This window comes from Odontesthes bonariensis, chromosome 2 (assembly GCF_027942865.1).
Source record: "Odontesthes bonariensis isolate fOdoBon6 chromosome 2, fOdoBon6.hap1, whole genome shotgun sequence".
Lineage (NCBI taxonomy): Eukaryota > Metazoa > Chordata > Actinopteri > Atheriniformes > Atherinopsidae > Odontesthes > Odontesthes bonariensis.
The window spans coordinates 44,878,926-44,898,966 of NC_134507.1; the positions used below are offsets into that span (position 1 = coordinate 44,878,926).

The window sequence follows — 20,041 nt, forward strand, 5'->3', positions numbered from 1 at the left end:
TTATTGTCCTCTAATATATGTTATAATTTGCCTTATTTCTGTGCCTTGAGGATTGTATGAAGAAAGAGAAAAGGAACGAAGGAAAATATGGAAGAAATTATTAAAGAGTGAGAAGAAAGAAAGAAAACATAGGTCCCCCATAAGGGGGGGTGGTGGTTGGGTTTAGAAAAAAAAAACAAAAAAAAAAAACAAGTGGAACAAACTGCCACTGGAGATTAAACTTTCACCAAATGGAGACATTTTTAAATCCAGGTTAAAGACATTTCTTTTCTCATGTGTCTATGCATGAAATATCTTTTAACTTATCTATACTGTTGCCTGATTTTAAATTCATTTAAATGATTTTATTTGTTTCTCTTTATATTATTTTATGTATTTTTAATGCTTCTTCCACTCCCTGCTGCAATGCTTTTATTTTATGTAAAGCACTTTGAACTGTTTGTACATGAAATGTGCTATACAAATAAATTTGATTTGATTTGATTTGATAATATAATGTAGAAAAGCTGGACACTCGCACATTAGTCTACTTACCTTTACGAATAAAATCATACAATTCACATCAAACTTTACATTTATCCATTCAGTGTATACCATTTGGTAGTGTTAGTTGAACTTGAAATTTGCTATATTGTTGATGTAAAGAGGATCTTTACTGGAACTGGCTTTTTCACACACACATATACCAACAGTGGGCGCCATCTCACCATATGGTTCCAAATTTCTCCAGGGAATCTATAAGGTCAGCTTCCACCACAGCCTCACAAAGACCCCGAACATGGACCACAGGACTGGGAGATATGAGATGGGCGTCTTCACCGTTGTCCTGTAACACACAGTCAACAACAATTTCACACTATGGCCATGTTCACATCAAGGTGACCTGCAACCTTCTGCCTTTGCACCTTAAATCTAATAGAAATAGTCAGGCAGAAAAGTTGAGCCTGTCACAAAAATAACAATGTCAGCAAGGCTCAAACATATCACATATGTATGTGCAAATATGCATAAGGAAAATGCAGTGCAATGAACTTAAATCATTTATTTGTAACATTTATTCATACTATATCTATTTTTCCACCTGATATTGTTAAGTTAATTATTTACACTGTACTGGTATTTATAATCCAACATCTGCTGATATATATGACAAAAGCTATGAGACAAACTGTATAATCATCATTCTTTGATGAAAAAAAAATTCCAATTTCAACTAGGTTGATTTCAGATTTGTTTTCGTTCATCCAGAAAAAGTCAGACCTCACAATCTCTTGGCCCTATTTTCTCTCCCTCCGTATGTGGGAGAGAAGTGTCATGACATGGCCTAATTACACCGTGTGCCTTGTTGATTGGTTCATATGAATATTGTTGATAGTTAGAATGAGCTTGTTTATGATAATGGCAAGAGGCCGGCGCCTCCAAGAAGATTGGGGCCTGGCCATTGCGTATAAAAGGTTGTCGCAAAATGAGGTCGTTGGAGATTGGTGAACATTCTGTACGCACATTTGCTGTGACGGCTGTTCAAATAAACTTCCCCAATGAAAGGCTGACCGACGCATATTCGACTCCTTTTCTCCACAACACGTATCACTGCTGCTGCCAGCCAACTAGCCGGACTACCTTCATCAACGCCAAAACGAGGCTGGAACTCTGCTCACAGGACGCAGCAGGGGGTAAGAAGATGTTCAGAAATAATATTGCTAATATGGGATGTCATACAGCTTCATGTCAAAAGAGGCGAACTATCCCTTTAATGCAGAAAAGTTCACTGAGATGTTACAGCAACATATGCTGCCTTCAAGACCACATCTTTTCCAGGGACGTCCGTGCATTGTTCAACAAGAGTCAGTACGGTTACATGCACATTGGATTTGAGATATGGATCCAGTTTGACTGTAGCCTGACTACGTCATACTCACGATTCTAGTCAGAATGTGAGTCTGATACCGCTGGTTAGAGTTTTGAGTATGGGGCGTGTTTCAACCGAACCAGGAGAAAAAATGCGTCTTCGCTCAATTGGATAGACCTACAACCAATCAGAGCAACGTAGTATGTGACGTAGATTAAGCGACACGCACTTGTTGTCATCTTTTCTATCGATAAAAGCCTTTATTGCGTTCCTCTGTTCGTCTTTCAAAATGAATGCAATGTGTAGATCCTGTAGAACAGGACTCAATGGCAGAATCTACACACCCTAGCTCTCCAGCGGCAGCCATGTTTGTTTCAAACGAATTCAAACCAAGCGCTCTTTAGTGACGTAGTCGATAATGTCCCTGTTGATCATCTGTCCATCATCGTATAAAGCCCGCCCTGGCAATCTGATTAGGTCGACTGTCGAGCATAGAGATTTCCCCAACTGAGCAGAGCCAGACCGAACTTCCCGACCAAAAATTTTATGGGCGGGGCTAAGTTCGGCTGGCACCCAGGCTAGTTTGACTGTGCCACTTAATTCGGAATCAGGCAAATCCCGTTATTGGTAGATTAAAGATTGAGACATTCTGCTACTTCTATGGCCAGAAATATACTTGCGTTTTAATCACAACTTCTTGCATAAGCTTCTTTCTCTGTCGTGGGTGTAATTGTTCACTTACTTGCCTGTGTACTGCTTGTTACTGGAGGATTCCTGAGGACATGCCCATGTCTCTGACATTTTCTTCCATTAAGGGATCATTGCAGAATGGAACTGATCTCTTGCCAGCTATTTTGAGAGGCATAGATTTCATTCTACCGTGGTAAAAACAAATTGTATAGATGTGGGTAACTATGGACTTTCACAAGCTTGTCTTCAAAACTTTCAAAAAGCCACTGCTGACCCTATGAGCCTATATCTGGTCAAATTTCCCCTACACTGTCCCTTTAGGTGGGTCACAGGTAGCAGGTGGTGAGGAAGGAGGACCCAGGTGCAGACACTGAAAACCAGAGGTAGACGGAATTTAGACTGATTTATTCAAACTAAACAGACAATGCAGCCGAAATGGAACACTATGAAAAACTAAACTGAAAAAACAAAAGCACCGGCAACTCAGGAGGACCTGAAACCAGGAGTTTAAATACAGAGGAGGGTGATTGGTGAGTGAAGACAGCTGAGGGGAATAACACAGGTGATGGGAGTGGAGCTGAAGACCGAACTGAAGAAAGACTGAGGAAGTGAGCAGAGACGACACAGAATAAACAAAAAAAGACAGATTATGACTGTGATCGAAACCGCTTACTACATACTTGCATACGGCATTCTCATCGATCAGACAGTATGCTGAACGTTTACACACAGTGCACTTTGCTCCTGCCCGAGCCGAAATCCGCCGGCCTGAAGCTGATTTCGATTAAGCTATAAACTCTATAAATATATAACTTTAGCAACATTTGAAACATTTTCAGGCAAGAAAGTAGTCGTTTAGACCCCCAACGTGTCGAAAATCTGACAAAATACCGGCTATTTACAATTTTCTTCCCACGAATTCGGCGCTACTAAAGCTAGCCGCAGTGAGTAACGCACTTCCGGTTATTTTCACAAAATAAAATACCCGTTGCCTTTTATCACAGGGAAAGCCATTACGATACAATTGATGCTTTTGTTTTGAAAACAGGAAGTGAACCTAACCTCGTTGTAGCTAGCTTGAAACTGCCGTTTTGACAGGAAATGACGATCGGCGACGTCACGTTACGTTGCATCTTGAGTAGTTTGAGCATGAGTAGTAACCTCATGATGCATACTCAACATTTCAGCGAATCTAGTATATATCCGGGAACTTAAAAAAGTTAAAGTTAGTATGAGTAGTAGGAGTAGTAGAAGAAGTATGCGGTTTCGAACACAGCCCATGACTCGGTATGGGCCGGCTACCGGTTTGAAGGTATACCACGGTATGAAAAAGTCAAGGTTTCAAACCACTGAAACACTGACACCCTGACACCCTGCGGTGTGAGCATTTTTTTATTTATTTTTAATTAATTTATTTTTTTTGTGGCATCTCGTCAAAGAGAAAGTGGAGGTCCCTAGGCCGTGTGCAGCTGCAGCGTAGTGCGTAGAATGTCATACCGGCCCATGCCTAGTCATGACAAGGTGTCAGTCACTGAGGAACAAACACAGGATAAGCAACGCAGCCATGATAAACACGTGGATCTGTAAGCAAAAGCAAGTATACCTCTGGCCTGACCCATCACCGTACATGTAAATATGTCTGAATTCACTACGAAGACATTGTTTTGAAGTCCCTTGAATGGTGCTTTTGTCAGATGATGGTTCAGATAGAGTCCAACAGTCTGAACGTGCTTTAAATGACCACAAGTTGACATGTTCTGATTTTCTGTCACATTTTCTGAGGCGTTCAGCCATCTGACAAAAGAGAAATATTTGAGTGAGAGCATCTTTATTGGGAAATCAGATGTACTGATATACACTTATACTTTACTGTTTTACAAAAGAAAAAGCCAAAAGGTGGAACTTTGGAAATTGTACAAAGCACCAAGACCCATTTGAGTCTAGATGAGTGTATCCATGCAGGAGTGCCTTTAGCCTCGATCTGGGCATTATTATCTGGGTGTGTTGGATCAGGTTTGTGATATTCAATTTTCGGTGATTGTGGTTGGAATAACAAATTTTACATGCACTTTTATGAATCTGGTTTTGGTCAGACTAACATTTGAATCAGTTTTATTCTAGTAATGTAAGCATGTCCAGTGTAAAACAACATAGCGCACACATTACAAAGGCATGGCTGAGAAACAAGGGTAGTGTTTGGCCTGGCTGCAGGTCTGCTCTGTAATCTGCTCTGACTGTGTCCTGCTGACATGCCACCCTGAGACTGTTGTTGGTAGAAAGGATGGAACACAAAAACACCCGGAACTCACTGGCATCCCCAAAGCCAGAAGGTCTTCAGTGTTGTGAGAAGCAATGACAAAAGAGGGGCACTTTTTGCTTTTTTGTGTTGCATGTTTGAAATGTACACATTTATGTTTTTTAACAAATGAAATAGAGATGAAGAGATAAATTGGAAATATGTTCAGTTTATACTAGAGATGCACTGTTTTTGAAAATGTACTTATAGAGATATTACAAATGTATATTAAATGTTATTAAAAGATAATAAATGTCCCGTTTAGGGCTGTCGCGATAACCGCAAAATGCAATCACCGCGGTGCTGAGAGGACCTCCGCGGTGCGTGTCCAGGCCACCGCCACCACCGCCCACCGCACGCAAGCTTGCACGCGCAGAACAACTCGAGAAACTGAACGAGTTTTTAAGACTGCACAGTAAATACAAAGCGACTGACAGAACTGATACTTTTTAAAGCCAGCACAGTAATAATGATACATTGTATATTCCCCTCAAGGCAGGAGAAACACATTAACACAGCTAGGTGCCGTGTTTCTGTCGTCATCTTTGCATATAGGCACAGCACACGCACACACGTCTGCATGCTACTCGTTGTGGTCTCATTCTCCCTCGGCAGCTGATATTACAAGAATATGCCTACTCAGTGTCGTAGCAATAGAAGTTAAAATAAAATGCAGTGGCCTACCTTTATCTCGGCTTTACTCCTCTGCCTAGTCCGGACACTTTATGGCTTTGAATCTTCCCTTATTATCCATGTTTAACGTTGTAAATGCCACCGTCTAATATCAACAATAAACTAGCTTCCACAGAACCACAGCTTGGTGTGCACATTTGCTGTTGGGAAATACCTGATCATTTCAACAAAACTGTGTAGGTGAAACTATTAAAAAAAAAAAAAAAAAGTTTAAAAAATGTGCCGGGGTTGGTTGGTCGGCGGCAGTCTGTTTAAAGAAAACTGTATCCCGGACACGTGAGCTCAACTGCTGCGCTGATCTGCTTCGTTTTTCTCCGTCATTACTAAACGAAACGTGCGCAGGTCTGCAACAATGTTGCAGAACTGGGGTATGCGCTGCTTGATCTCCGCTATGTTGGTCTGTGAGCGAGTAAATGACAGGCAAAGCAAAGTGAAATGTCAGAATCGCTGGGAAAAAAGCCGGATTATGCGCTCGATTTTCATCTAACATTGCATGTCGTGGAAAGTAGCCTAATGAACAAAAATGCAATATCACCGCATACCGCGCTGTTTAGCGGCTATGAGTCACCGCGGTGGGAATTCCCTCACCGCGACAGCCCTAGTCCCGTTAATGCCAAGGAACAACTGAATAAAAATAGTAACTAAATAGTTTTTAAGAGATTTCTGCCTTTCATGACACTATTTTTGAATGAAGTTATTTCATACAAATGTACCAAAACATTCAAATTAAAAGCTCTTTTGTGTAAAAATAATAACAACTAATACTATATTAATAACTAACTAATAATAAAAAACGTATAGCCTCCATTAACAACTCAATGACTTTTCAGTGCTTACGTGGCACAACTCATTTTTTGTGCCCTGCAGAATTACACATAAACATATCCAGTGTTTGTACATTACAAAGTAACAAGATTACATAACGATATTACTTTTTTTGGTAACGAAGTAAAGTAAGGCGTTCCATCCATCCATCCATCCATCCATTATCTTCCGCTGGTCCGGGGATCGGGTCGCGGGGGCAGCAGCTTGAGCAAAGAGACCCAGACGTCCCCGGCCACTTCGTCCAGCTCTTCTGGGGGGACCCCGAGGCGTTCCCAGGCCAGCCGAGAGACATAGTCTCTCCAACGTGTCCTGGTCTTCCCCGGGGCCTCCTCCCAGTGGGACGGGCCCGGAACACCTCACCAGGGAGGCGTCCAGGAGGCATTCTCACCAGATGCCCGAGCCACCTCATCTGACTCCTCTCGATGCGGAGGAGCAGCGGTTCTACTACGAGCCCCTCCCGGGTGACCGAGCTTCTCACCCTATCTCTAAGGGAGAGCCCAGACACCCTGCGGAGGAAACTCATTTCGGCCGCTTGTATTCGCGATCTCGTTTTTTCGGTCACTACCCACAGCTCGTGACCATAGGTGTGGATAGGAACATAGATTGACCGGTAAATCGAGAGCTTCGCCTTCTGGCTCAGCTCCTTCACCACGACGGGCCGATGCAGAGCCCGCATCACCGCAGACACCACACCGATCCGCCTGTCAATCTCCTGCTCCATTCGTCCCTCACTCGTGAACAAGACCCCGAGATACTTGAACTCCTCCACTTGGGGAAGGATCTCGTTCCCGACCCGGAGAGAGCATTCCACCCTTTTCCGGCCGAAGACCATGGTCTCAGATTTGGAGGTGCTGATGGTCATCCCAGCCGCTTCACACTCGGCTGCGAACCGCTCCAGTGAGAGCTGAAGGTCACGGCCTGACGACGCCAACAGAACCAAATCGTCCGCAAAAAGCAGAGACCCGATTCTGAGGTCGCCAAACCGGACCCCCTCAACGCCCTGGCTGCGCCTGGAAATTCTGTCCATAAAAATTATGAACAGAATCGGTGACAAAGGGCAGCCCTGACGGAGTCCAACCCTCACAGGAAACATGTCCGACTTACTGCCAGCAATGCGGACCAAACTCTGACACCGGTCATACAGAGACTGAACAGCCCATATCAAGGGGTCCGGCACTCCATACTCCCGGAGCACCCCCCACAAGAGTCCCCGAGGGACACGGTCGAACGCCTTCTCCAAGTCCACAAAACACATGTAGACCGGTTGGGCGAACTCCCATGCTCCCTCCAGGATCCTGCGGAGGGTATAGAGCTGGTCCACTGTTCCACGGCCAGGACGAAAACCACACTGCACCTCCTGAATCCGAGATTCGACTATCCGGCGGATCCTCCTCTCCAGTACCCCCGAAAAGACCTTACCAGGGAGGCTGAGGAGTGTGATCCCCCTATAGTTGGAACACACCCTCTGGTCCCCCTTTTTAAAGAGGGGGACCACCACCCCGATCTGCCAGTCCAGAGGCACTGCCCCCGTAAGGCGGTAAGGCGTTACATTAAAAAAAATAAAAATAAAAAATCGGTAACTACACTACTTTACTAGACTACAGTAACACGATTTCCTGCGTTCCCCAGGCTGCTTTTGCCACTATGAAATGCCCTGATCTGCTTTGTGTTGCCTGTATGCGAACAGCACTGAGTGGTTTTTTTGTCTTTCTTTTTTTTTATGATGCCTGTGTGTGTGAGATGTGCTGGTTGCCATAGCGACGTGGCTGCTGGGGGCGGCGGCGACCGTCAACAACTGAGAGAGGGAAAATTTAAAAAAAAACAACAGAGAGGAAATAAATAAAAGTGAGAGGGAAAATGGACACGGAGACAGAGACGGAGATAGGGGGCTTTGGCCAGTGGTGATATTGTCACTACTTTGAATTAATTTGTCGTAAGGACAAAAACATTAGAGTCAAGGGGAAGCGCTGACCCTGTACTTGCCTACCACCTCTACTGCACTTTATCTTTCTGTACTTCCCTCTATGTCTGCACTCTACCTCTACACTGTCCCCTCTGACAGAGTCTGACTGGTGGTTTCCTTCTACGTAGCTTATTGTTAGCTGTAATGTTATGTTATGTTCAAGAGTTTCTTGAGGATAGACATGGACCCTTTCTGGATTGTCTTGAGCGTGGTGTAGGTAATGCTAGATGACAATCCTTTGACAACCAGAGTAACCGAGTCAAATTGTCTAACTGACCAGAACACTGCAGAAGAGCAAATAGCACACTCAATGGTGTTACTATTTGCTGACAGAAACAGAGATGTGCCAAGCCCACCACGAGGGAGAAATGCCCAATTTTCAGTTTGTCTGAAATGTTGTTGAATTTGTTGAGTTTTCCACTCTTCTTGGCTCACTGGATATCATTCTATTTTTTCTCATAGTGTCATATTTCAGTCTGTAAACTCTATCACAGGCTGTGTTCGAAACCGCATACTTTTCCTACTGACCCTTTTCCCGAATGCATACTAGATTCGCCGAAATGTTGGGTATGCACAAAGATTCTATAATAGTACAGATTCGCCACTCACGGTGCATTTCCGGTTTCCAACGAGGCGATTTTGGTTGCAGTTCCACCCTTTTTCCATGTGGGGCGCTCAATTTTGGAGACCAGAATGAATGGAGTCCTATGGAGCTATACGCCCTATCGTGCCCTTATCTCAAGATATAATTTTTTCTCTAGTAATTCCAATGTTGTTTTCGAAAGAGGATGTTTAGAAAATACCCATGGCTGAGTTTTAGATTTTTAGAGCCACTCATTTGCTTAAAAAAAGGATTTGAAGTGTATATGACGTCATACATAGCTTACGACCGGAGATGCCGCTTTACGGCAACAATCCTGCTTGTTGTTGGTCTCAAAGGCAGCAGCGTTTTCAAGGAAGAGCTGTAGTAAGAGAGAATCTGTGGTAACATCACAGATTCTTAGGCTGTGGTAACATAAGCAGAAAAAGTCCATCTTAATTCTGTTGTCGCTTGGTATGGAGCCAGCCGTCAAGCGGTGCCTCTGGTCGTAATTCTGGTCGAGCGCTGTCATTAGCACAATGCTAGCGCGTGGTGGACAACAAGAAGCCAACCTGTAAGAAATCAAAGGGATATATGCACTCGTTCAGTAGATTTTTGACTTGAAACCCATGTTGAGCTCTCAGAAACTACATTCAAATCTGAGCGCTCTTGAGGAGACTTAGGTGAAACTGACCATTTGTAGCATCTAGCTCCATTGGGCCCCATTCATTCTGGTCTCCACCGACGCCCCCAGTGGAATTCTGGTGGAACTGCAGCCAAAAAGCCGGTACAATGGGGCTTAATAGTAAGTGGCAAGGCTGTTAGTTATAATGGCTGTGGTATGCATCATGAGGTTACTACTCATACTCAAACTACCCAAGATGCAACGTAACGTAACGTCGCCGATCGTCATTTCCTGTCAAAACGGCAGTTTCAAGCTAGCTACAACGAGGTTAGGTTCACTTCCTGTTTTCAAAACAAAAGCCCCAATTGTATCGAAATGGCTTTCCATATGATAAAAGGCAACGGGTATTTTATTTTGTGAAAATAACCGGAAGTGCGTTGCTCACTGCGGCTAGCTTTAGTAGTGCCAAATTCGTGGGAAGAAAACTGTAAATAGCCGGTATTTTGTCAGATTTTCAACACGTTGGGGATCTAAACGACTACTTTCTCGACTGAAAATGTTTCAATTGTTGCTAAAGTTTACAGAGTTTAGAGCTTAAGCGAAATCAGCTTCAGGCTGGCTGATTTCGGGTCAGGTAGGAGCGAAATGCATTGTGGGTAAACGCTCTGCATACTGTCTGATCGATGAGTATGCCGTATGCAAGTATGTAGTATGCAGTATGTAGTATGCGGTTTCGAACACAGCCACTGTCTTGTTTTGCTCCAGCATCCGTTTCCAAGGATCTTTTGATGTTTCAACACTTCTGTACCTTTTCTATTGGTGCATCTAATGCTTTGCCAGGCTCAGACATTAAAAGATAGCATTGATAACATTGAATTGCGACACCTACTAGTTGTTAATGTAAATAGTTAATAATGTAAATAAAAAAGTGTTGCAGCTCTTAAACAGCTTCGTTATTGCTCTAACAGCCCCCGTCCCATTCCAAGTACCATGGAATGTTTTATCACACTATCATTGAGAGTGCACTGTTCTATGCTGCTGTCTGCTGGGGGAGTTGCACTACAGACAGAAACTGTAGGCGCCTGGACAAACTGGTGAAAAAGGCTGGTTCTGTTGTAGGCAGAAGGCTGGACCCTCTCAGTGCTGTGGTGGAGAAACGGATGAGGAGGAAGTTAGATTCTGTGATGGAGAACATTACACATGCTCTCCACAGCATCCTGCAGGACAGAGGAGCAGCTGCAGTGAGAGGCTGCAGGACTGAGAGCTTCAGGAGGTCCTTTGTTCCCACAGCCAGAAGGCTTTATAACAGTGACTGCTGGGTTCTTCTCAAATTGATTGATTGATTTTTTTATCTATTTGTTTATTTAGTCATTTATTACTATTATTTAGTAGTAGTATTTTTACTAGAATTGGTATTATTATTGTTGTTGTTAATATTCAATCATTTTAAATATTTATAATTTTTATTGAGCTACTTGACTAATTTGAATTTCCCCCATTGGGGGATGAATAAAGTATTATTTTATTCTATTTTCTATTCTATGTTAGCTGTGCCTCAGCAGACCTGGGTGACCTGGGTAAAGTCAAGCCCGTGGTTCACCATCAACCTGTCCATTTCAAACTGATTTCCCCCACTCAGCGACACACAGGATAAAACCCTCAGAAACGTGGCATTAGAAACACCAGCGACCATAGTCCACCACATAACAGGAAATACTAAGTTGTTATAGTTTCCCATTTGTTTTGAGAATAAATATATAGATAGGCTATATATCCGATCCCTGATCGGGATGAAACGTCCAATTCCGAACGAGTCTGAAACCACGTGATCGGCCCCGATTTCCGATCACGTGATCGGAGGATCCCTAATAATTTACCTGTTGTTTGGAAACATGCATGGGCTACATGTGGACTATCCAAAATCTGCAGCAAACTCTCTGAAATTCATCCAAATGATCATACTGGGTCTGTGTTGTAAAAGAACTGTATACACGTAAGAAGAGTCTGATAGTAAATTAAAACTGTTGTGGTAAGTCGGTCACACCACTCATAGCTGTATATTTCTCTGTAAAAGTGCACAAATATTTTTTAAGCAAAAAGTCAAATGTTTTCATTAAATGTTGAGCGGAGTCAGATGAGGATAAATCTTAACCTGAAATATTCAAATCATGTTAAAATGTAGTTATTTTTCTCTTACTTTATCTTCTCAGTACTTGAGAAGTTCATCATAAATTAAAAAAAACTATTTTCAGTCACTCAAACTTTATGATGTTTAAAAATAAAAAAATAAAAGATCTTTCATTGTGCCTTGTTTAAAAATGCAATATTGAAAGTGAGAATTTGAAAAGATTCTTCTGAAAACAGTTTGCATGTGTGATATGGAGCTGCTATTGGATATGTTTTATTTACAAATGTGTGTGTAGATCTGTTTGACTGTAGCTTTAATGTCTATATTAACTTTTGTTCAGAATTACAGATTGTGAACACACTAATGCAATTAAAATGGCTACCATGTTAACTCCATATCTATGCCTCACAAAGGTACAGAGAATGTTGGATGATGAAAATCGAACAGAAATCTGACTGTTGGCTCTTTACAACGTCGTGTTTGACGGTAAATCTGGAGCAGGATGGCCTCCCACCAGACATTACAAAATGAAAATGAGGGCAGCTGGAGATGTCTAACATGTCACTTCTCTGTTCTTGTTTTTGAATGAGAAACTTGTGTAACTAAAGCCAAACACTGTAAGATACTGATATCTATGCCTGCTAAACTACTATTGATCCTGACGTTAAGTGTTGGAACTGGATGTTGTGTCTTTTCTAAAATAAATGTCAGGTAGGTGGAATAACTTTTTTAAAGGCCATTCATTTCAATTCTTATTCATAGTGTGAATTTACAGGTAAATGAAGTGGGAATGAAGTGATCTAAGCTGATTAAAGGGATAGTTCGCCTCTTTTGACATGAAGCTGTATGACATCCCATATTAGCAATATCATTTATGAACATTAACTTACCCCCTGCTGCGTCCTGTGAGCAGAGTTCCAGCTGAGTTTTGGGGTCCATGAAGGTAGTCCGGCTAGTTGGCTGAGGGCACAAAAATAAAGCGTTTTGCTTCTCAAAAAAATATCCGTTCAAAAGAGTAATACATTTACATCACAAAATCGTTGTCCAGGAAAAAGTCAGACCTCACTTCGCTTGGCGCTATTTTTGCCTCCCTTGATATCAATGCGTCCAGCCACCTGCCGACAGCTGCGCCTGTTACGGTGTTTGCTGCTCGGAAGCAGGGGACTGCTCGCTCTGCTCTTCGGTCTGCACAGTTTACATTGGACGCATTGATATCAAGGGAGGCAAAAATAGCGCGAAGCAAAGTGAGGTCTGACTTTTTCCTGGACAAAGATTTTGTGATGTAAATGTATTACTCTTTTGAACGGATATTTTTTTGAGAAGCAAGACGCTTTATTTTTGTGGACCCCAGAACTCAGCTGGAACTCTGCTCACAGGATGCAGCAGGGGGTGAGTTAATGTTCATAAATGATATTGCTAATATGGGATGTCATACAGCTTCATGTCAAGAGGCGAACTATCCCTTTAAATGTACAGGCTTGCGGGGGCTCGTGGCCCAGGTCCCCACGGCAGAGAGCCCCTGAGGCTCAGAGAAAATGAATTGTCTGACTTTGTGTTGTAACCCACTTTCAACTGTTGTGTGTGCTTCCAATGGATGGAGGGGGTGGAGGAATCAGGTGAAAAACAGCTGGAAATGGTGCCAGACATTTCCAGCTGTTTTTTCAGATGGATTGTTGTTCAGTGAATAAGTTTCTGATCCTCAAACCAGAGCTCAAGCCGATATTTGTCACAGTTCTTTTTGCAGAAATACTGAGAAAGAAATCTGATAGTCAAGCAAAAAAAAAGGGCAAAAACCTAAGTGTGCGTGATATTTGAAAGCTTCTGGGATAGATCTCAGGGGGGAACTGCCGACAGAGTTAGAAAAAGTTAAACAGGACGCTTGGTTAGCACTTGAAAAGGCCGTAGGCAGATAGTTACCAAACTAGCTTATAAATAAAGAATAAAGATGAGTCTCAAACCATCGTGCCTAATCCCTGATATGGAGTTGGGTTTGCTGTAGTAACACTATAAAAATGGTCCATCAACTGTACAGGGGACTCATTTTGATAGATCCCATTACTGAATGCAGGGTGTTTCATGAACTCCATTTACACAGGAGCAGTCTGTCTGACTAGATGCAGTCTGTCTGACTGGATGCAGTCTGTCTGACTGGATGCAGACTGTCTGACTGGATGCAGACTGTCTGACTGGATGCAGTCTGTCTGACTGGATGCAGACTGTCTGACTGGATGCAGTCTGTCTGACTGGATGCAGACTGTCTGACTGGATGCAGTCTGTCTGACTGGATGCAGTCTGTCTGACTGGATGCAGACTGTCCAGTCTGACTGGATGCAGACTGTCCAGTCTGACTGGATGCAGTCTGTCTGACTGGATGCAGACTGTCTGACTGGATGCAGTCTGTCCAGTCTGACTGGATGCAGACTGTCTGACTAGATGCAGACTGTCTGACTGGATGCAGACTGTCTGACTGGATGCAGTCTGTCCAGTCTGACTGGATGCAGACTGTCTGACTGGATGCAGTCTGTCTGACTGGATGCAGACTGTCTGACTGGATGCAGACTGTCTGACTGGATGCAGTCTGTCTGACTGGATGCAGACTGTCCAGTCTGACTGGATGCAGACTGTCTGACTGGATGCAGTCTGTCTGACTGGATGCAGACTGTCTGACTGGATGCAGTCTGTCTGACTGGATGCAGACTGTCTGACTAGATGCAGACTGTCTGACTGGATGCAGTCTGTCTGACTGGATGCAGACTGTCTGACTGGATGCAGACTGTCTGACTGGATGCAGTCTGTCCAGTCTGACTGGATGCAGACTGTCTGACTGGATGCAGTCTGTCCAGTCTGACTGGATGCAGACTGTCTGACTGGATGCAGTCTGTCTGACTGGATGCAGACTGTCTGACTGGATGCAGTCTGTCTGACTGGATGCAGTCTGTCTGACTGGATGCAGACTGTCTGACTGGATGCAGACTGTCTGACTGGATGCAGACTGTCCAGTCTGACTGGATGCAGACTGTCTGACTGGATGCAGTCTGTCCAGTCTGACTGGATGCAGTCTGTCTGATTGGATGCAGTCTGTCTGACTGGATGCAGACTGTCTGATTGGATGCAGTCTGTCTGACTGGATGCAGTCTGTCCAGTCTGACTGGATGCAGTCTGTCTGATTGGATGCAGTCTGTCTGACTGGATGCAGTCTGTCCACACACCAAGTAAATGAAGTGTTGGAGCAGATGATGCAGTGGTCCGACTCCCCATCATCGACAGAGAAAGGGACAGAATCCTGAGCTCCGGGTGGAAATGACACTTCCTGAAACAGTGAGGAATCAAGTGAAGCTGAAGATGCTCCAACATGACAGGAGTTCTGCTCAAAGTGTCGCACAAACACCCATCTTACACTGACATCTCTATTCTGATTCTGACACTTTATGAGATTTGAAGCAGTTGTAAAAAAAATAAAAAATAAAAAAACATCAATTTGAACTCTTCTCAATTCAAGACTGCTAAGTGTGTGTGCGTATCCAATCATTCTGAGCGAGACAAATCGCCATTGGCCGACACTGAGCGTGACTTCGGCCGTTAATGGCCCCTCTTCGGCCGGACTTCCGCGGGACTCCTGTCCGGAGAGCGGTCTGCCGTTAGCTGACGCAGGTCAAGTGCAGCACTGACTGTGTGAGCGGGGGTTGATGGGGGCCGTGCCGCCTTAGTGCGACCTTATGCACGAGATGCTCTCGCGCACTCGATGACGGAGCTACAGCAGCGGGTGTTACCGCGGTGCCTTTGGGGGCCGTTAGTGAACATCGCCTCCGCTTACCCTTTGTTCTGCTCCGGGTTGGCCGACACTCCATCGGGCCAGGCTGTCGGTCACTGACTCGTCATTCGCGGGCAGCGATCCATTATCGGAATCCTCCCCCTCCTCCAGCTCCTCTCCCCTCCTCACTTTCTCCTCTGGACCCATCTTCTCCATTTGTAACCGCTTGGCCGCCCTTCTGTGCCCCCCTTCCTCGCACCGACCGGCTGCTTCGGCCGTCGACATGTCCGTGGCTGCGATGGAGCTTTCGGGGGAGCGGGGCCGTGTCCGTCGGTCTCACACGTCCATGCCGACAGTTGTCCGGACGTGTCCCTTCATACTGTCCACCTGTCCCACGTCACGCGCCTGCCAGTCAGACGGTTGTTCCAAAACACTGATTTAATTTCTATGTGTGGAGGTGAGAGTGGATTGGACACACCCGCCTCGTGCGCACTGAAAATATTGCGTGGGATTGGTGGATGTTGATGCGACAGTTTCTGAACGCTCTGCGGAGGTGATGGGGTAAGGCTACCCCAGGGCTAACCACCCCAGGGCTAACCCCCCCAGGCTGCATCACAGGGATTCCTCTGTCACCCCCCCAGCTTCATGCTTTACAGGATGCAGGGGGTCTTTAACAGAGGAGCACGTGCTGCTGCCAGCTTCTACAACTGCTATTTATGAACATGAATGATTCAATTCAACACAATACAGCTTTTCATTTCGCATGTATTTTAATTTCATTACAGTTCAGTCAATACACAGATGTGTAATATGGTGTATTATAGGGGCGTGGCTACCGGGGGGGCTGGGGGGGGCACTGCCCCCCTGAGAAATGCCCTGTCCATCCAAAGAACACTGGCCAGAAAAAAGGCCACAATTTATTATCTCTGTTTGTGTCTTGTATTGATAGAATAAATGCAGGTGGTGATTTTAAAAAAGCATATATCTGCAAAGTTTATAGCTTTATTTATTTTTTTGTTATCGTGTTTCCCCCCCTCCGTAACCTTAACCCCGTGCTGCTGACAAAAAAAGGCGATTTTCACATTTCGGATGTTTTTGTTGTATATAATGATCTGAAATGTAAACTTAATGAAGGTAATAAAAAGCTGGAGTTGGCTGGATGTCTTGCTCCAAGTATCTACTTGAATTTAAACCCTCAATGGAGAATGTGGAGCATGTTAAACAAAAGCTATTGCATCCTAAAGTCCTGCTCTAAAAACCTCTCCAAAATAGGACATATTTGCAACATGGCGAAGGGGTTAAGGGGCAGAACAATAGTCAAAACTGCTTTCCAGTTGGTCCGTTTGAATAGGGGGCGGGTCTGTCAGTCCTCCTCCATTCAAATAGCACAACACGGTGTGGGAGTTTACTTTAGGCCCATACAGTGCATTATTTTTATTATTATTATTATTATTATTATTATTATTATTATTATTATTATTATTATGCTTGAAGTTGTAGTAGTGGTTTTCCACCGATTTTTTTCAGGTTTTGTTTTCTGCCCACCCACACATGCCATTCTGGTCACAGCTCTGGTGTATTATATAGAGCTGTTTTCAGTATGTTGAATTTATCATTAAAAAAACCCGAGATATTCTAACCTCAAAATTCAACTCATCAACAATTTCTCATGAGATGATTTTTCCGTGGTGAATCATTCAAACTGCACTTTCCTAGTTTGTGACTGTTGAAATATTCAAGTCAGTTTCGCAAAGTAACAAAAGCAGAAGTGTTCACTTCTCACTTGTGGTATGTCCTTGCAGATAGTTGGATTTTTATTTGTTCAGGTTTATTCTTACTTAAATATCTGTCTAATACTCTCCATGTGTAGCTCCCAAGACTGAAACTCTGACTAAAAACATCACAAATCAATTCAGTTGAATTTGAGAAAAGGATTATGGAATTAAAGGCGGGGTAGGGGATCTTTTTCTGGAACATTTTTTTACATATTACTTGAAATACTCTTCACACCCCCATTGCAACCAATTCATTAAAAGTTTTGGCACAAATATGAAAAGTTTTAGTGGCCTCTAGAACGTACAATCTAGGAAAAACAGTATCCAATCATTGTGAACGGACCGTTCACAATGATTGGATACTGATGCCGTCTATCAAACTGCAATCTGCTCCTCCCTCCCCCTCCCTCCCCCTCCTTCCCCCTCCTTCCCCCTGTGCGCGTACCCTGCTCCGTGAACGAAGCTTGGCAGGAAGCTAAACTAGAGCCAGCTTGGCTAGCACCTAGCATTATTAAACGTATAGTTAGCATAAACTAAATACTAAATACTAAATACGGCAACGATCGATGCTTGCTGTCAGAACAGCGCTCATGCACCTTCGTGCTCGTGCGCGTTCATGTACTCTAGAGGCGTGCCTTCGGGGGAAAGTGAAGAAAAGGGTTGGGACTTTTTACCTGTGTATTTTCAAAATGCAGCTTCGCTGGACTCAAAATCCAGGATCTCCTACCCTACCTTTAACTCTTACAGCATCCTCTGATAGACACCTTCTATATGTAAATTTCTTCTCAGAAACTGTATAGTCAGGTAATGTAAACTCAAAGGTTATCAGAAAATGGTCAGATAAGACAGGGTTATGAGGGAACACTGTTAACTGTTCACTCTCAATGCCATAAGTCAGCACAAGATCAAGGGTGTGATTAAGGCAGTGAGTCGGTCTGTGAACACTCTGAGAAAATCCAATAGAGTCTAATATAGAATTAAAGTTCATATTCAGGCTGTCATTTTCAACATCTACATGAATATTAAAGTCACCCACTACAATGACTTTATCTGTACTCAGCACTAACTGGGATAAAAACTCTGAGAATTCAGACAGAAACTCAGAATAAGGGCCAGGTGGACGATACACAACAACAAACACAAGAGGTTTCTGTGATTTCCACTTTCAATCCAATCCAATCCACTTTGTTTATAAAGCACAGTTTAAATAAACACAAAGGTTTCCAAAGTGCTGTACAATAAAATAAATACAATAAAACATAATAAATAAATAGACTGTCATCCCCACCCCAAATAAAATATCTGTGAATGTAAAATCAACAGCCTACGTAGTATTAAAAGCCAAGGAAAAGAGGTGCGTTTTAAGAAGAGTTTTAAAATTAGACAGTGAGGAGGCCTGTCTCATGTGCAGGGGCAGTTCATTCCACAATTTGGGAGCTGCAACCGAGAACGCTCGGTCCCCCCTGAGCTTCAGCCTGGTTTTGGGAACCCTCAGGAGCAGCTGGTCAGCTGACCTGAGGGATGGGCTGGGTGTGTAGGGGTGCAGGAGTTCAGAGAGGTACACTGGGGCAAGACCATTTAGGGATTTAAAAGCAAATAAAAGAATTTTAAAATAAATTCTAAAATGGACAGGTAGCCAGTGGAGTGAGGCTAAAATCTGTCAAATGTGCTCAAACTTTCTTGTGCCAGTTAAAAGACATGCAGCTGCGTTTTGTACAAGTTGGAGACGCGCGATGGAGGACCCACTAACCCCCATATATAGTGCGTTGCAGTAATCCAGCCGTGTGGTCACAAAGGCATGAATCACTGCTTCAAGGTGCTGTCTCTGGAGAAAAGGTTTTATTTTTGCCAACTGCCTTAACTGGAAAAAACTTGCTTTCACCACAGCTTTAATCTGGCTGTCGAACTTCAGATCCGAGCAGTGTTCGAATTATCCACCGGGCTTCGGGGGGGTCGGACTTTTTGCGGATCAATTGATGACGTAAACCCCCCCCCTCCCTTCAAAATATCATGATAATATCATGATATGCAAAAACAACAATACGTTATCATTTGCAAACTCCCTGCTAGAGCCTCATATGAATCAAGTGACCACGTTCGCGGGAAGATCACATCAAAGCACTCGTCTCCGTAAACTCCGTGTTGCCAGATTGGACTGTTTTGGATGACCGTCTGCGGGTAAAAATGGGTAGGCCTATTGGGCGAGTTTTTCTGTATCTGTATATGGCTCTATGGCCATAGAAATAAATAGAATTCAGTTTAGACTGGTTTAGTTTAGATTTAGTGCCTCCAGGCGGGGTTTGAGCATGTTTGGAAATCATCTGGCAACCCTGCAAAATCCGCGCTGCGCAGGTGAATTCAGCTCAACTCGGCACGCAGCACTGTCAAGTTCAACCACCTAGCCAAAGTTTGTCTCACACACGTTGCTGCAGCAGGACGTTGCTAACTTTCCCGTTAGCAACAAGCACAGCAGCAGAACCAACACATGCAGAATAATACCTAAATATTAAACCTAGCAACGACCCAACTTCAAACAGCTGTATGGCTTACCAAAAGCCCACTAGCAAACTAGCAACTAGCCTACATTATGTAGTGCCCATGAGACGCAATCAAGAAATGTCAATCAGCAAAGTGAACCCAATGACGCATACAGAATCAAGCTGTAAATTATCAGACTACAACCACAGCCCTTTTACAGACATCCGTTCCGCTTCCTATTCGCCCCATTATAAAAAATTTGGCTGCAGTTCAGTTGATTTTGTCTGGGGGCGCTGGCGAGCGAGTGCAGAATGATCATTGGCCATAGGGCTGGCGCTAATAACTCAAAAAATGTCCCCGCTAGCGGCTGAAACCTGAAAATATTACT

At 43.7% G+C, this 20,041-nt stretch overlaps 1 protein-coding gene across 1 annotated transcript in view; it reads right to left on the bottom strand.

Moving 5' to 3' along the window:
- The window catches only part of LOC142398289 (heterogeneous nuclear ribonucleoprotein L-like), an 84,196-nt gene extending 68,184 nt beyond the window's left edge, over positions 1 to 16,012 (bottom strand). The window contains exons 1-2 of the mRNA XM_075482252.1: positions 15,464 to 16,012; positions 708 to 826 (exon numbers count right to left, since the gene is read on the bottom strand). Coding sequence (XP_075338367.1) covers positions 708 to 826; positions 15,464 to 15,685 — 341 coding nt within the window. The 5' untranslated portion in view covers positions 15,686 to 16,012. The remainder of the gene's footprint in view (positions 1 to 707; positions 827 to 15,463) is intronic.
- Between the last annotated feature and the right edge of the window lie 4,029 nt (positions 16,013 to 20,041).